This window comes from Raphanus sativus, chromosome 4 (assembly GCF_000801105.2).
Source record: "Raphanus sativus cultivar WK10039 chromosome 4, ASM80110v3, whole genome shotgun sequence".
NCBI lineage: Eukaryota > Viridiplantae > Streptophyta > Magnoliopsida > Brassicales > Brassicaceae > Raphanus > Raphanus sativus.
The window spans coordinates 23,031,770-23,050,798 of NC_079514.1; the positions used below are offsets into that span (position 1 = coordinate 23,031,770).

At 30.5% G+C, this 19,029-nt stretch overlaps 1 protein-coding gene across 2 annotated transcripts; it reads left to right on the plus strand.

The window, feature by feature from the left end:
- The first annotated feature begins 6,556 nt into the window (after positions 1 to 6,556).
- Positions 6,557 to 14,097, plus strand: LOC108862215 (UDP-D-xylose:L-fucose alpha-1,3-D-xylosyltransferase 3). Of its 2 annotated transcripts, none has more exons than XM_018636286.2 (5): positions 6,557 to 7,209; positions 11,176 to 11,337; positions 11,409 to 11,627; positions 12,074 to 12,142; positions 12,361 to 14,097. In XM_018636286.2, the coding sequence occupies exons 1-5, from the start codon at positions 6,754 to 6,756 to the stop codon at positions 12,382 to 12,384; spliced, it is 930 nt and encodes a 309-aa protein (XP_018491788.1). In that variant the 5' UTR covers positions 6,557 to 6,753; the 3' UTR covers positions 12,385 to 14,097. The 2 variants fall into 2 exon arrangements, with proteins under 2 accessions (XP_018491788.1, XP_018491779.2); XM_018636277.2 differs by having other exon boundaries at positions 6,732 to 7,209; positions 12,074 to 12,282; positions 12,361 to 14,092.
- The last annotated feature ends 4,932 nt before the right edge of the window (positions 14,098 to 19,029 follow it).

Below are 19,029 nucleotides of genomic sequence, written 5' to 3' on the forward strand. Positions count from 1 at the left end.
CGGAAGGAAGTAGCTTTAGTATAAGCCAAGAAGAGTGAACAGGTAAGTGTAATAGTAATTTTGATTTATATTTATACGAATGAGATATATCTCTAAAGAAAATCTCCGGGTCATTTTTTCTTGATTCTATCTTTTATTATGATATCATTTTATGTAAGTACGATTAATAATAAACAGAAACTAAACCCTTGAGCAAAATAATTAAGGTATTTTAACTCTTAGAAACTCAATAAACAAAATTATCAAGCTTTTAGATTTTTGTACGTTGAGTACAATAGTTTTTCTTTAATATTATATATACACACACATATAGATATAGTGAACTACACATAAGATGTGACTTGTGTATTACTATATACGTTAGATATATGTGTAGCTATAACAGTATTTTTTTAGTGTCCGCTTAAACTGCTCATGAATTTTTTCTTTCTACATAGGTGTTAATCTTATTAAAATATTAGAGGAAATCTGCAATGTACTAAATTAATTTTATTGTTTGATTACAGGTTCTATATGAGACACACAGCTAAGAAAAATGAGACTGAAATAGACCAAGGGAGAGAGAAAAAAAACTTTGATTGCATATCAGGTAGGCTAGGTATCTTCTTCACCTTTGTTGGTCGATACTGCCCACCAGTTTGATACAATGAGAAGTTTTTCGAGAAATCTCCATTCTCCTATAGAAGATAGACAAAGATTATATATATATATGCTTAGTAAAATTGGTATGCACGTTATTATCATTATCGAATCTCATTAGTTAGATATTGCTTGATTGTAGGATTGATTTAACTGATTATATTCTTTTTTTGTAGAACAATAAATAGCAATATTAAAAATTGTAATTTATATTGAATCTTAGATTTTAAGAGAATCAAGCTTGATTAGTTAGTTCCATTTGATCTATTTGCACTTAAACTCATTAACCATTGGTGATTATATTCTGCAAGATTAGATTTCAAATTAATTATTCTTGATTTTAGGGAAGATAATTAGGAAAGTTAGAATAGAAGTAAATCACGTTTATTATAACAAAATCCACATTTTGTTTAATAGAAACGTAAATTTAAGTTTTTGGTAAGTGAACTATGTGGCCAAATCGGTTATATAACAATTGTAATTTAGATTGATTATTAGTTCTAAATACAGTGGCATTAAAATGTAATTATTGAGGAAAACTAAGGGTCAAATTTTATTTGGTACTTCACTTTTAATATATTAAGATATATTCATCCTGATTTTTTTCTCTGGTATTAAATGATGGGACCCATCACCTTTTGAAAACAAACCGACTTTTTTATTGTTCTCTTCGACTCTTCTTTTCTTCGACTAGGGGTGGGCGTTCGGGTACCCGTTCGGGTTCGGATCGGGTATTTCGGATTTTCGGGTATTTCGGTATAGGAGTATAATACCCGTTCGGGTATTTCTGAACTTCGGATCGGGTTCGGGTATTTTTAGTTCGGGTTCGGTTATTTCAGATCGGGTTCGGATATTTAGATTTTAAAAGAAATAAAAATAAAAAAAAATTTTAAAATTTTTTTTTTATAATTAAAAATATAGATTTTACTTAACTGATTTTTTTTCTTTTTATAGATTGAATGATTAATAGATTTGGAGATAACATTTCCAAAATAAAAATATTAATTTGGCTATTGTTTTTAAACTTTGGATGTAACTTTGGTTAATACATGAAATAAAAATATTAACATGCATTTTAAATGAATATCAAATTATTTTCTCCATAATTATATATATATACTATATGATTTTAAAGTATGTCTAACATCAATATAAATATTTTAAATAAAATGAGAAATGTAAACTAGAAATATAAGGGTAAGTATACACATGTTCGGTTATTTTCGGATATCCATTCGGGTTCGGGTATTATCCGTTCGGGTTCGGATATCCAATCTCTCCTAACTTAATACCCGTTCGGGTATTTTACTACTTCGGTTCGGATTTCGGTTCGGGTTTTTCGGGTCGGATTCGGATGCCACTTCGGATATCGGATAAAGTGCCCACCCCTATCTTCGACTCTTCTTCGTCCAAGCCGTCTAAAAATATGATACATTTTCAGAGAAAATTATTCCCAAACATGTATCATTTTTTTTTGCACATTTCTAGACATCGAATATCAATCATATTATATTATTATATTATCTTTTCATATGTCAACAATTTCAAACTTTTATAACTTTTATCATCTTCTAATATGAAAATAATATATTTGGATTAACCTAAATATACTAATAAACAATAATCATTGACCAATATCTCACATATATCGTTCAATGTGTATGAAAAATACCTAAAAATATATTCTCATATTTCATATTTCCATGTCAAATCTTGACCATTGTTTAAAAATTGTTTTTTGTTCATTATTTAATATTTTAATGAATATCCTATAATCAGATTTAGAAAGTATCCAACATATAATCAATCTACCGATTTAATTGAATTTGAGAGGAAGAATTTTCGGGAAACTAACAAAATAAATGTTTTAACAATATATTTAGTTTAGGAAAATAAATAAGAATATCCTATAATTGAATCAGTATATACCAAACCTGAAAGATTTCGACTTGATCATCAAGATACTTTTGAATTCTCTTCTTATCTAACCTACCCAACCTAACTAGCTGACTACTTGCTCTATAAATAGTCATTGAACCATTTTTTGAGTCAACCATCTTCGTTCTCTGTCTGTTTTTCTTTTTTGTTTAGTTCTTAATTTTTTTTTTGTTTCTTTGTATTCTAATTATTTGTTCATCAACAAATAAGCTAATAATTAGTGTTTGTTTGTTTTTTTTGTGCAGGGACTAAACTAACGTGAATGATAGATGCCTAACCAAAACAAAATGAAGAGGAAAAGTATAAGAATGATATTTCGAAGAAAATGTTCTGGGTTGGGACTAAACTAAAGTGGATAAATATATTAAGTGGATAAATATATTAAGTTTAGTCCCAACCCAGAACATTTTCTTCCAAATATCATTATTATACTTTTCCTCTTCATCTTCTTTTGGTTAGGCATCTATCATTCACGTTAGTTTAGTCCCTGCACAAACAAAAAAAACAAACAAACACTAATTATTAGCTTATTTGTTGATGAACAAATAATTAGAATACAAGAAACAAATAAGAAAATTAAGAACTAAACAAAAAAAAACAGACAGAGAACGAAGATGGTTGACTCAAAAAAATGGTTCAATGACTATTTATAGAGTAACTAGTCGGCTAGTTAGGTTTGGTAGGTTAGATAAGAAGAGAATTCAAAAGTATCTTGATGATCAAGTTTAATCGAAATCTTTTAGGTTTGGTATATACTGATTCGATTATAGGATATTCTGATTTTTTTTTTTTTTGTCAACAAACACAGACTCATATAGACTCTGTGAACCAAACTCATATATGACTCATATAGACTCATATAGGATATTCTGATTTATTTTCCTAAACTAAATATATTGTTAAAACATTTATTTATTAGTTTTCCGAAATTCCTCTTCTCAAAATTCAATTAAATCGGTAGATTGATTATATGTTGGATACTCTCTAAATCTGATTATAGGATATTCATTAAAATATTAAATAATGAACAAAAATACAATTTTAAAATAATTGTCAAGATTTGACATGGAAATATGAATTATGAGAATATATTCTTAGGTATTTTTCATACACATTGATCGATATATGTGAGATATTGGTCAATGATTATTGCTTATTAGTATATTTAGGTTAATCCAAATATATTATTTTCATATTAGAAAAAGATAAAAGTTATATAACTTTGAAATTGTTGACATATGAAAACATAATCTAATAATATAATGTGACTGATGTTCGATGTCTAGAAATGTGCAAAAAAAAAAAATGATTCATGTTTGTTGGGAATAATTTTCTCAGAAAATGTATCATATTTTTAGACGGCTGGGACGAAGAAGAGTCGAAGAAAAGAAGAGTCGAAGAGAAAAATAAAAAAGCCGGTTTGTTTTTAAAAGGTGGTCGATCCCATCACTTAATACCAGAGAAAAAAAATCACAATGAATATATTTATAGTTAAAACCATATGTTTAAATAAAGTGTTTAAATAAAGTCAGTAGCATAGAATGGTAAATACTGCGGAAAAAGAAGGGCACCTAAAAAATGGCATTATGTTTTAAGAGTATTGATTTATTTTTATATTACAATAGTCACAAAACATATAAAATATTTAAATATCTAATATATAATCGAAAAAATATTCCTAATACATTCCTTCCAAATTTTAATTCATTAAAAACTGCAAAAGTTATTTCTAATTTATAAATTTTATATAATATTTTTTGGGGGTTTTAATATTTACTTAGAGTAACTAATTAAAATAGTGATCTTTACGGGTTATAAATCAAACATTCAAAATATTTATAAAATATGAGACACTATAAAAAAAATATTAACATCAATTTCATTTGAAAAACTAAAAATTGATCACTATTTGACAATTAAAATGAATTATCTTATTTTAGTTTAGATCATTAAAAAAATTTACAGAATAAATTAAACAGGTTAAACAATAGATTATCTATAACACAAATGGAAGTGATTCGAAAAGTATCCCTATCTAATTCTAACTCAACAATGTTATTCTTCTTCCAGAAATATATATATATATATATATATATTAAAAATTAACAGTATATATTAAAAATTATTTTTTCACATTAAAATTAAATTTATATACTAACAATAAATATATATATATTTAAGAAAATTCACATTTTTCAAAAAAATTGTTCGGTCTTCGGGGCAGGTTGGAGCGGGTTGGATTTAATATATGTTTTCGAATATAATAATTTATTAACCGTTCGAGTATATAGGTCAGGTCTAATCGAGCACGAGACTTTGATTTTTGGGTTTATTCCAAATATTTTTTTTGTACGAATATTATTTACTAATTATGTTAGGCAACTGCTAAGAAAATATAATATATATGTTGTAAATTTTAAGCATAAATTTTAAAAATAATTTATGAAATGCATATAGCACAAATGTATAGTTATGTAATTTGATATATTTAATATAATAGACAAAAATGATATTAAATTAAATTAATATTAAACATAAATATGATTATAAAAAAGACAAATATAACAATAAAATTTCTTTAAAAAAATAAAACAAAAAATATACCCGCATTTTGAAAAGACGGATCAGAATCTAGTGATTCTTTAAAACCGAGAAAACAAATAGTTGATTATTAAAATAAAACGAGATTAACTAAATGGTAATCTCACAAAATGGGACAATAGAAAATTATTTATTTGTACGGTGTAGACAATGAGAACATTTACTAAAATATTTAATCCGTAATTGATCAAGCTAATAACACAGACGTGCCAACAACTAACTGTATTTATTTATTTGTTTATCGTGATGAGTCATCTTCTATTCATGCAAACCATTGGAACACACGCTCGTGGTTAATGTACTCATTTCTTGGATTGTTGGCTTCCGAAGTAGGAAGAATTTTCTGCCAACCTCCACTCCATTTTCGCCTTATTGTAACGTTTTATCAATACATATCAATGCACGCAAACTAAACATCAACCCACCCACATAATCATGTATATTGCTTATAAAATAACACATGTACTAGATTTTGATCCGCGCTTTTAAAGCGCGAGTTTATTTTCCTTTATTTTTTTTTAAATTGACAAATATTTAATAAATGTCATATTTTCATATATTTGTTTTTTTTTATAAAAGACTTAAGCTTTTTATCTTTTTTTTATCGTGTTTCATTTTAAATGAGTATAGGCCTGATCACAATATCCGGACCCGAAGAAGCAACCCAAAAATCAGGGTCCCGAACCCGATCAGACCCGGGGTAAATATCCGAATGAATTCTAAATTGCTATATCCGAAGAACCGATCCGAACCCTATCCAAACCGAGAATCAAATGAGTACCCGAAGATACCTGAAATGTGAATATATATCTAAAAATATATGTTATAATTATATTTATAATTATTTTAATATTTTAAATTAATATCATAAGTTAACTATAGTAGTCTTTTTTAGTACTTTTGAGTATTTTTGGATAAAATATGATAGTTTGGATAAAAGTTTATCCAAAAAACTGTATAGAATTGATATTTTTGGTTACTTTTGGTTACTTTTGAGTAATTTGGATACAAAAAATTGAACTAAATCGGATACTTTGGTTACTCTGAGTATAAATAACCGAACCCGTTTTAGATATTTTGGTTATTTGGTTATTTTTCAGGTTTTTATGCATGAGAACCGAACCCACCCGGACCCGGAAAGATCCAACTCGAACCCAATCCGAAAAAAATAAAAATTGAATCTGATTTGTTAATCGGCCCAAATGGCCCAAAAGAGATGATGTGGGCAATAGGCTGGATTTTTAAAAAAATGACTCACTATAGATTTGTTATTAATATTACTTGATTACCCTTAATGAAATATGCAATGTTATTAAAGAAAGGGGTATTTTTAGTAAAAAAGCCAATAGGATCCTGCTTTAATAGTATAGATAATAGTTTAGGTTATCACTTATTTTGGTATGTACGTTCTTAGATTAATAAATTAATAATAATGAAGACTGAGTATCTATACACCTTGTCATTCCTGGAACGTGATCGCAGACTTCTTTTGTTTCTTATATTTTCCAATTTTCAAATCCGATCCCAACTTCTGAATATTTTCTCACCAGTTTTGTTTAATCTCCGGCTACAACAATGGCGCAGCAGCAACAACGCCCAATTTCAAACCGTCCCATTTCATTTATAAACCGCAACGGTCTCTTCCTCCTCCTTCTAGCTCTCTTGGTTCTCCTCGGCGTATACTTACCTTTGTCAGAGTCTCCGTTATTCATTTTTCAAAACAGAACCTCTTCTTCTTCTCCTCCTTCTCCTTCTTTTGTGGTCTCTGACTGGCGCGACTATTCCCTTGCTCAAGCAGCCAAGTTTGTGGCTAAGAACGGGACGGTGATCGTTTGCTCAGTTAGTTATCCTTTCTTGCCTTTTCTTAACAACTGGTTGATTAGCATTTCCAGGCAGAAGCATCAAGAAAAAGTTCTAGTGATCGCTGAAGATTACGCTCTTCTGTACAAAGTCAACGAGAAGTGGCCCGGTCATGCCGTTCTCATTCCTCCAGCGTTGGATCCTAAAGCCGCACACCATTATGGTTCGCAGGTACGCGGAGATGTTTCACCTTTTCGTATGCAATGTCTATCTCTAGCTTGAAACTCAGGATCATAAGTTTGAGAAATGATTTTGCATCCCCTTTTTTATTGAATTTTTAATGATATTTGCATACTTATTATCACAATGACACTACCCATATATGATACTTTTACTACCCATATATAGATGGAATTGTGACTGGTTAGATTGAAGAAAAAATGAATTGGGTTTGAATCATATTAATTACCTGAGTGGATCATAACCTTCAGAACCTAAAAATTGAAACCAAACAGAAACCGAATGAAAACATGAATGGGTACCCGATTTTATATAATATAGTTTATATAATTATAAAGATTAAGTATGTTTAGTTTTAAAATAATCAAGATATTTAGAACTATTAATTATAAACTGAAATACCAAAAAACCTGAATTTCCAGAATACTTTACTTTTTATTCAAAATATTAAAATTATCTCAATTATCTAAATTTTTATTTGAAAACTAAAAAAGCGATATTAAATCTCATAAAAATCAAAATTTCTGACTTTATAACTCGGAAATGTAAGAATCAAATCAGAAATCGAATGGGATCCGAGGTTACCTTGGATATTGATACAGTTTCTAATTTTGTTACTTGAACTGAACCAAAAATCGTAATAACCAAACCAGAAAAAAATTGTTTAAATATCTGAATGGATCCTAAACTTCAAAAACTTTTGAACTAAACTGGAACTGAACCAACAATCCAATGCTCAAGGCTAATTATTATATATATAGATCCAAGAAACAGTTGATCCACTTAAAGTGCCGGTCCTAAAATCTTTCTGGTCAGAAGAGATTATAAAATATTTTGGGCCTCTAAATCTTTTTCTTAAAAAATCCAATATATTTCTTAAAATATAAATATTTAGTAATACTAAAAAATAAATGTTGATATATTATTTTAAATAATTTTTATTACGTCCAGACTTATCCATCAAACTTTTATGATTAATTTAAAAAAAAAATTAATCTTGTAAACTGAGACAATCAACAATCCATTCGACACTTCTTATAACATATTTAATCATCTATATACATTTTCCTAAAAGAATATAAAACCTCAAAAAACTTTTTATTTCTTCCGCTAGAACCATTTTTTGTTGAAATGTAATATGTATTACTCAACAAAAGAAAAACAATTGTTTATTTACAATAATTCAGATGATCAACTGTATGAAAGAAATAAAAACAGAGCAAGCTGGGAAAAAACTTATACAAGAAACAATTTGAAAGGGTTAAAAAAAAATATTTGCACCAAACCAACTGAACTTTTTCTTATATTTAAGAAAAAACGATTGCTACATAGACGGACAATACTCCAATACATTACCATAAATCTGGACAAAAATGATGTATTAAAAAATATACGAACTATATGAATTACATGACAATATTCATAAACTGTTGTGTATCTAACACCGTTAACATATTTTCGATAGCTATTAAAGTGTATTGGACTTGTAAGCTGGCACAATATCTCATATTGCTTAACATGTTTTAATATTTTTAACATGTTATATCTCATGTCTTTGATGTATAGAATTTTGAATGTTTAGTTTACGTGTGATTATTTGTTTATGATCATTTGGAAATGTATTATTATCCGTTTCTCAAAGAAAATTTTATTGGCTGATGCCAAATTTCAAACTTGACATACTTTCCAATATCAAGATTATATATACAATATTAACAACATAATATATATTACGGATGTTATCTTGAAATTTATATAGTTCGTGTGGTTTTTCATACATTACTTTTGTACAGATGTATATTTGTGTGGTGGTGTATTATTCTTAATTTATATAGGTATCAATTATTTTTCCTAAATTTAAACGTAGTCCACTGGTCAACGTAACATATTTGATGGGTAGACTTGTGCACGGATCGGATATCCGGGTTTTTGAAAGTATTTGTGATTTGTTTCGAATATTACGGATATCTAATTTCCGATTTGCTTTGCTTCGGAAAAATACGGATATTCGGAAAAACGGATATCCGGAAAATAAATAGATATTTGCGGATACTTACGAATATCTCATTTGTTTTGATTAATACAAATAATCTTAAAAATTCGATACAAACTTGTTTGTAAAATATTTTTTTTTTGCATGATATAAAAGATAAAAATTAAAAGATATAGTAAATCTACATATTTTGTAAATTTTTAAACTTAAGTTGACAATTATAATAACACAAAACTTAAGAAAAAATTATAATTGTCATAAATTTTGTCTTTTCTTTTTATGTAATACTTTTATATAACTAAGAATGTGAATAGAATCTGTCAAATCATATGTTAGAATAATAATTATATAATTTTATACATTTAAAAATTAAATATAATCAAAACATACATGTATTTATATATTGACGGATCGGATCGGATATTCGCTTTCCAAAATTTTTAATATTTGTGATTTGCTTCGATTATAACGGATATTGAATTTTAGTATTTGTTTTGGTTCAGAAGCTTACGGATATTCAGAATTTTCGGATCGAATAACAACAAATAACGAATCGAATCAAATTTCACGGATAAAATGCCCAGCTGGGCTTATACCAAACCAGCTCATCCCCTCTGATAATCTACACATATAATTTGTACTAGGTTTTTTTTTTTTGAACTAACAAAAGGGTTAAACCCGGGTCAATGATGACACAAGCCTAACCCCGGGTGGAGGTACAGTCCACGGATAGACTCTCTCCTGGGCATTCAAATGAGTCGAAAGCAATAACTCATATCCGTGTGGCCGGTGGGGTTTGAACCCGGGTTCGCCTTATTGGGTTTCTTAATTCCCTCAAGCGCCACTAGGCCACCACCACCGGTTAATTTTTGTACTAGGTTAATCAGCGCCTTTAGCGGAATGAATATTATTTTTTACATATTATCAAATAATAAATATATATTAAATAATTAAAATTTCAATAACTGTTAAGTATATAATTAAATTGGTGTAAACACATAAATAAATTTTAATAATCCAATCAAACATGTTTTTTTATTTTTGATCATTTGTATTTTTTTTATAACAAAAATTTAAAATTACTGATAACAAAATAATTTTTGTGGGATGTTCAATAGTTTTAGTAATTTATAATTTTAAAAATATTCAATGCAAAGTTTAAAATATAAATATTAAGTTGTCAATATGTATGTACCAAGATTTATTGAAAATTCTCTTCATGAGGATTATGTAAACTCTTCATAATTTCAATAAAATGACGTTATAAAAAATAAAAAATATTAAGTTGTCAATATTTGTTCAAGAAGTTTCTCAAGAAAATCAAAGCAAATTTCGAAAGTAAAATAGTTATGTATTCTTATAAGGTATATCATTTATTTTACACAATACTAATATATATATATATATATATATATATATATTAATAGTTATTAAATAAGGATTCCTATTTATATAATTTTGTAATCATTTGTTAAAACAGAAATTTTAAACCATGGATCACAAAAACTTCAAAGTGAGATTACTAACAACTTTAGTTTTTTATAATCATTTTTAAAATTTGAATTATAACATATACCGAAAAATCTAAATTTTGTATTATATAGTTTATGTGGTTTTTTAATTTATTTTATAAGTTATAATTTTAAGAAATGATAAGAGTATAGACTAATTTTTATCAAATCTTTACTATTTAAAATAATTAATATTCATATATACTTAAGCCATATTAGGTAATTATATTATTTTTATATAAGGAAACAATGAAGAACATTAATAATTAATTTATAATTAGTTTAATAAAAAAATTATTATATATTTAGATGGAACAACATATTTTTTAAAGATTCTTATAATGATTATGGTGATGACACGTGGCTATAAAAAAATGTTGCATATGATTCTCTTTTAATATATAAAGGATGTGAATAATCCCACCTTTTAACCAGTTCATTATCTCTGATTAGGGTTTCTACAATCTTACTTCTCGGAGACCACAACATCTCTTGGACATTTTGGAGCTAGGTTACAATGTTATGTACAATGATGTTGATATGGTCTGGCTACAAGATCCATTTAAGTATTTACAGGGAGGCCACGACGTTTACTTCATGGATGACATGACAGCAGTACGTAATTCCAGATTTTGCATGTTAGAGTATTTATTTATCTTTACTATTGGTTGATTTTGGTGCTCCAGATTAAGCCTTTGAATCACTCTCACGGTTTACCACCGAGTTGGAACGGAGTGACTTATGTATGTAGCTGCATGATTTTCTTGCGTTGCACTAGTGGTGCAAAGCTTCTATTGAAGAAATGGGTTGAAGAAATTCGAGCTCAGCCCTGGTCTAACACCGAAGCAAAGAAACCACATGACCAACCTGCTTTTAATCGAGCACTTCGCAAAACAACTCATCAGGTATGGAATTGCTTCCTTTAAGATCTACATTTGCTTTTTATAAATTTGCAAAGATTCGTTTACCCAATTAATGATATTAAAGCTTTAAATCTCAAAAGAATGTGTTATGACTATTGGAAGTTAGAAGAAACAAAGTGTGGTAAGTGAACAAATTCACAATTCCATGAATTTAAAATAATATCACAATCTAGTTTGTTAAATCAAATCAAATTTTCTAAGTAAGATATATTGTTGATCTTAGATGTGATTCAGTTCAAGATTGCCGATGAAATCCATCATTCTGATGAAACACATTAGGATCAGTCATTAAAGTTAGACTATTTTTTGGTACTTCGAGATTCCTATTTTTATCAACTCATGAATGTTGACTCTGTTGGTTTCAATCTCAGAGTTAGTTTTTCAGTATTTGTCCACTTTCAGCTCTTTTGTGATTGTATATTCTCCAGGTAGATGTCTACTTGCTTCCACAATCAGCTTTCCCGTCAGGAGGATTGTACTTTAAGAACAAGAAATGGGTAAATGAGACAAAGGGGAAACATGTAATAGTTCACAATAACTACATTGTCGGTTACAACCAGAAGTTGAAACGCTTCCAAGATTTTGGTCTATGGCTAGTGGATGATTTTTCTCATGAGTCACCACTGGGAAAATTAGAGTAAAAAGCAATTGCACCAAATCTATCTTTTGGTTGTTATCCTGAGGCTAACATGCAATATCAATTTTTGTTACACAGGTTAGTCCACGAGCAGAATACTGAAGAGAAAAAACAGAAGAAGAGAGGGAGAAAACAAACAGAAAACGGGGGTCAAAACCAGAACATCCTCTAGAGGATGTTTTATATACAACAAATATATTGGATCTTAAAATACGAGTTATTCTTGGGTTCAAATAGAAATTAACAAAATAATTACTTAGTTATATTATGTTTTTATAAAATAACTAGATATTTGTCCGCGTAACAGCGCGGAAGGCTAATTCCTATCTATATATGTTGCAAAATAAAATAAAATGGTTTTTATTAGAAGGAAAAACAATTACATTTACATAAGTCAAGACTTAAGAGTTACATGTACTAAATTAATTAAAGTTAAGCGTTATTTTGGAATTATTTAATTGATACTACTAAATAATATGGTGTTTTACTCAGTTCCCAGATTCACTAGTGGCAAGGATATTAAGAGGCAGATATTATCGATTGAGTTCGCATTTGCGAATATGCTCAGTAGACTCCCCATCATATGTGTGGACACGTATCATCGCAGCTAGGAGACTACTGCTGTTGGGAATCAGGAACAAAGTTCACTCAGGGTATGAGATTAAAGTATGGCAGGATCCATGGATTCCATCAGTGCCAGCAAGACCGGCTCGAGCTAGTGTTCCAGTGGTACACCCGGGATTGACAGTTAGTAGCCTTATAAACCATCAGACCAAAGAGTGGGATCTACAAATGCTTGAACAGTATGTCCATCATGAGGACATACCAAGTATACTGAGTATGGCCATAAGCCCGACTCATCGACCATATACGTTTTGCTGGAACTATACCAAAAATGGGCAATATACAGTAAAATCTGGATACTGGGTAGCTACAAACGTTATGAAGGAACTAAACTCCAAGCCTTGCTTGGAAGGTGAGTGCTCCACAAAAGATTCGCCATCTCTTATGGCAACGAATCACAGAACAGGTAGCAGTAACAAGGAATCTAGTACGAAGAAATATGAGATGTGATAACTACTGTCCAGGATGTGGTGAGCCAGAAGAGACTGCTATTCTTGCAATATTTGAATGCCCACCAGCTCTTCAAACATGGGCGTTATCATCAACACCATCCAGCCCACAAATTTTTCCTTCAACGAGTATATACAGTAGTATGGATTATTTGTTTTGGAAGAAAAATAGCATATTGGAGCCAGAAAATGACAAGGATCCATATCCATGGATTATCTGGTACATATGGAAAGCACGTAATGATAAGTTATTTAGGGGAATAGACAGGGAGCCAGGAGAGCTAGTTAGGCACGCAGAGAGTGAATGCCAAGCTTGGCATAATGCTAGAGAGAATATGAATGTGCCTCAAGTTATTCAGGAGCCTCAAGTCTTAAGCTAAGGTGATATATGCATGATAGATGGTTCATGGACCTCTACGGATCAGTTTAGTGGACTTGGATGGGTATGGAAAGATGGCAGGGGGATGATCCAGCTAATGGGGACTAGGAACTTGAGGAGAAGGGAGTCAGCTCTGCACTCAGAACTCGAAGTTTTGAAATGGGCGATGGAAACAATGCTACAACACTCGGATTGTCAGAGATTTGACACAGACTGCAAAGACCTGATTGCAATGCTGACGGAGCCACAAGCATGGCCAAGTTTCTCTACTGAATTGGAGATGATTCAAACAATCAAGATGTGCTACTCAGACTTCAAAATCTGCTATGTACCGAGAAATGAAAATGTGATTGCTGATTCATTAGTTAGGACTGCTCGTACCTTTCATAGATCGATTTGCTACTTTGGTTGTTCTATTCCGGTCTGGTTACCCAGACCACCTCAAGTCTGAGTAATAGAATAGTCTTTTTATGCCAAAAAAAACAACAAAAATACACAAAATTAAAGAAACAAAAGACTAAAGTCAAATATCTTTAAAATCTGATCAGTTATACAATTTACACATTTTATTTGCGTTGGTATATAATCTAATTGATTAAATTCAAAGATCTTTAAAATCTTATTAGTTATACAATTCAATACACGGGCAGCTTTTGATAATAAAAGTGAAACTAAAACAAATTAGAAAAAACATTAAACTGTATTGAAAATATTTATACTTACGTTTGATATCCATAACCAGTTTTTTTTCTTTTTTTTTTTGACATCAGATATCAAAACCAGTAGAAAGATGAATGCTCAATCAACAAAGAAAAAAACACATTTTAAGTTTCTTTTTTTGAATTTGCATTTTAAGATTATTTTCAATCTTCTTTATATTCCCCTACGACCTCTACATCCAAAATTAACCTAGAACTTCAAAGATAAAACAATAAAATATGAATAAGATAGTCAATTTGTATATAATCTAAACTCATAAACAGATTTTTAAAATAGCTGAATATGTTATGTTATAAGAAAACATATCTGTAAAATAGCAAGACCATAACAAACAGATTTGTCAATGCTCAGTTTATAAATAGTAGATTCAGATATACTTACAGTTTTCGAAGTGCTGACAAAACTACAAGTTTCTTTTTTGTTAAGAATGAAGTTTTGAAACATTAAATACCATCTTCAACCTGAATCATGCACAAAAATTAAGAAAATTAGAGAGTTTTAAAATTGAAGAGTAGAGAATAATGAACGTGAATAAAGGTGAGACATAACTTGTGTGGATTTTCTTGCTGCACTCAAAATTAAGTTAAACACACAAAAAGAAAGATGAAGAAGAAACGATGAAGAAGAGAGATGGAGATTAGTATTTAGTTGCTTGAAAGGTAATATAAAAGTTGAAACTGTTTGAAAATCCTTGAAAAAAAAGAGAAACTGTTTGAAAAAGGTGATAGAGAAATTTAAGGAAAAGAAACATGTTTAACTTTAGGATAAAGATTTATTTTCTTTGAAGAACAGTCTGGCAATGATTTGAGAAAAAGACATTTTGTTGGCATTATTTTCTTAACAAATCCATGTGTCATTTTTAATTGGTTAAGCGACTTGCGCTTTAGTATATAGCTTTAGTATATATGGGATAAATAAATAAAAATCATAGTTAAAAATAAAACGAGTGTTAAAAAATTAATTTTGACACCGTCAGTAAAACACTAAATCCTAAACTCTAAATGTAAAACTCTAAACTCTTGGATAAACACTAAACCCTTAAAAAAATCTTAAACCCTCGGATAAATCATAAATCATAAACCATAAAATCTGAACCCTAAAACCTATACTCTAAATCTTTAATCCTATACCTTAAACCCTTGCATAAACCATAAACCCTAGGAATTAGGGTTTATCCAAGGGTTTAGAGTTTAGTTTTTAAGATTTAGGGTTTGGAGTTTAGGAATTATGGTATATGTTTAGTGTTTTGCTGAAGGTGTTAGAAATATTTTTTAAATAAAATTCTTTATTTTTGACAACTATTATTTTTCTTTACTTTTACCTTTTTTATTTTTAAAAAGTACTATAACTTGGTAATTAATTTTTTTCCTTTTCTAAAAAATACTAATATAGAATAACAAATTTATATTGATTGGTGAACCTATATGTTCATCCCAAAGGGTGAATCTACATGTTCATCAAAAGGGACACTACAAGAAAGCAGAAGATTAACGACGGCCGTTTTCCTCGTGAATTCGTCGTAAAAGACCGTTTACGAGGAATTAGCGAGGAAAACGGTTTCGTCGTTTATCGTTCGTCGTAACACAGGTTTCCTCGTCATTTCCTCGTAAAGTAGCGAGTCTTTATTTTCCTCGTAAAGAATTCGTCGTAAGTACCATGTAGGTGTTCCACGTAAGTCACTCGCTGCTTTTCCTCGTTAAGAACATGCAAAACTTTCCTCGTAAATATCACGTAAAGCCCTTGAAAACAATTTCTCGTAAATACCACGTAAATACGTTGAAAACATTTCCTCGTAAATACCACGTAAACAACACGAAAAGTTTTCCTTGCAATATACTCGTAAATGAAACCTCGTCATTTCCTCTTAAAATTTCCACGTAAAGAACTCGTAGCTTAGCTTCAAATTTACTTCGTTTTGTATTTTACATAATTTTTAAATTTAATTAAAAAAATATTTAAATATTTATTTTATGAATCAAAATTAAATTTTAAATAAAAATCAAATGCAAAAATATTTTATATACAAATAAGTTTTGGATTTATAATACAACAACCGAAAAAAACTAAGGGTCGTTCATCGCCTGGTAGAATTCCTCGCTCCTCCTAGTAACATCAGCCTCGTCATGTGTGCCGGATGACTCGCCTGGAACGAGATTTTGTCGTTTCATGTTCCTCAACATGGACTCCCATTCTGGAATTGTGGCCGCTATAACATCCATGAAGGCCTCGAGTCCACTCACACGAGCTGCAAAAGCATTTTTTTGTCACGGCCAACTCAGTACGCAGCTCAGTGACTTCTTCAGCCCGTCTCTCACTATAAGACAATGTCGCTCTCGGAACATCGTTGACGGAACCAATCCCCATCGTACGTCCCTTTTTCTTAGGGACAACTTTAAAAACAAAAATATATATTGTTAGTTAAATTTAAAAGTTAAATTTACTAAATAATAAAAAATTAAAATTTAAAAGATTTACCTCCTCGTAAATCCTATCCACATCAGCTGTGGATAAAGTAACGGGTAATCCGTCGGTGGACTGCTGGGTCAGCTTAGTCTGGTGCTCGTCAATCCGAGCAACTACGTCGTTGTAGATTTGCTCGGACTTGCCATCTAGAAATTGGCCTGCCTTGTTTTTGTGGGTCCGCTCGTAAAGTTCCGTAAGAGTCGGGAGACGTCCCAACTCTTTGGCCTATAAACATTTAAGAAAGTTGTTAGAATATATATATATATATAATATATATATATATATATATTAAAAAAATAATTAAAATAATTAAATATTTAATTACCATTTCCAAACGGACACCGGCGTGGGGTTTTTGGTCCGGAGAGTGTTGCATCGGCCCGTGGCCTGCTCATCTACCATGTTACGGGAGTTAGAGCAAGCCGCTGCGACTCTCATGGAGTCATGATCCTTCCAGTAACGGATGAGGCCATCCCAAACATCCGTGGTAAGCTCAGCGGGTTTGCCACGCACATACCCCTTCACGATCCAGTCACCCTTCCAGTTGGAGATCGTGTCCAACAAGCGAACTTTTGCCTTCGCGTAAAACGCCTTCCTCACCCTCTCACTGACCCCCAGAGACCAATGATACTTTTGCTGCAGGAAAAAAAATAAATTAATAATCTGTTATTAAAAAAATATATGTAAAAATAATTAATTAATAGTAATAACTTACAGCGTAAATCTTGAACCATGTCTTTCTGATATAGATCGGCGTCTTTTTCCAGTTTGGATGCGGCATGGAGAAGTAACATTTAATCGTCTCGGTTACGTCCGTTGCAAGGCAGTTGTCAACCCCAAACCTGAAAAAAAAAATTTAAAGTTTAAATTATTTATTAAAGTTATAAAATAATTTTTTAAAAATATAACATACCACATAGTTTCGTCGGGTATGTCGGGGTTTATGATTGGTAAACCACATCTGCCTGGCATACCGAGAATATCCTCAACAGTGTACTGCGAGGAGAGGATCACTAGGCGGCACCATCAGATCGGAATAAACATCGGCGGGGAACAGTCTCGGGACTGTACTGAGTCTCGGGAAAGTACTGAGTCTCGGGAACAGTCTCCTGACCCGAAGAACCGGCATCTGAAGAAGAACCGGGAGCTGAAGAAGAAGCTGGCGGGTCTAACTAACTACCAGGCTCACCGAACATCTTTCTGTAATGAGGAGTAATCCTGTTCTTGCGAACCTGCAAAAAAATAATTTTCAAAATTAAAATCAACAATAATTAAAAATCTATAATTAAATTCCTATATTAACCATCTAATCAATACTAACGAACATAAAATCCGTAAACCTATCTAAATACCCTAAACTAACCACCTAATCTATCTTAAACTAATTAGGGAGGAATTAGAGAGACTTACCATTGCTACGAAGTGGAGAGGAATTGGAGAGGAAATGGAGAGGAAGTTGGGACGAAATGAGAGTGTGCGCTTGCGCATATATATAAGAATTCGGAATCCTCACAATTTCCTCGTAAACTTACGAGGAATTACAGAGGCCCGTGTTTATATTCCTCGTAAAGTCCACGTTAACTTACGAGAAAATAGCGAGGCCCGTTTTTAGTTTTACGAGGAAATAGCAAGGCCCGGTTTTTCTATCTACGTGGTCTTTACGACGTTTTGTGATTACGTGGAATTAACGAGACCCTCGTTATTTATTTTTCATTTTCGTCGTTATTTCCTAGTAAATTTACGAGGTTTTAATGAGTTATTTGTCTAAACCCTAAACCCCATCTCCCTTATCTTCTACTTCATATATTCCAAACCCATCTTCCTTTTATAATCTCTTCTTTCCATTCCAAACCTCAAAATTTAAAACCACAATTCCTTATCTTCTAATATCAATCTCTTCTTTTTAATACAAACTTACACAAAATCAAATTATTAATTTAATTTTTTTATCTTGCAACAAAAATATCATCTTTTGAAGATTATATAAAATAACAAACCCCAAATGTGATTTGATGGAGATTATAAGTTAAGGAATTGTGGTTATAGATTTGGGGTTTAGAATAAAAAAATAGATTGAGGTTAAAGGGAAGATGGGTTTGGGGTTTGGAGTAT

Excerpts from the sequence above, each read along its gene's own strand:
- LOC108862215 (XM_018636277.2), top strand. The coding sequence starts at position 6,754 with ATGGCGCAGCAGCAACAACGCCCAATTTCAAACCGTCCCATTTCATTT. Across the intron at positions 7,210-11,175 it reads CACACCATTATGGTTCGCAG|GGTTTCTACAATCTTACTTC; the intron begins GTACGCGGAGAT and ends ATCTCTGATTAG. Across the intron at positions 11,628-12,073 it reads TTCGCAAAACAACTCATCAG|GTAGATGTCTACTTGCTTCC; the intron begins GTATGGAATTGC and ends TATATTCTCCAG.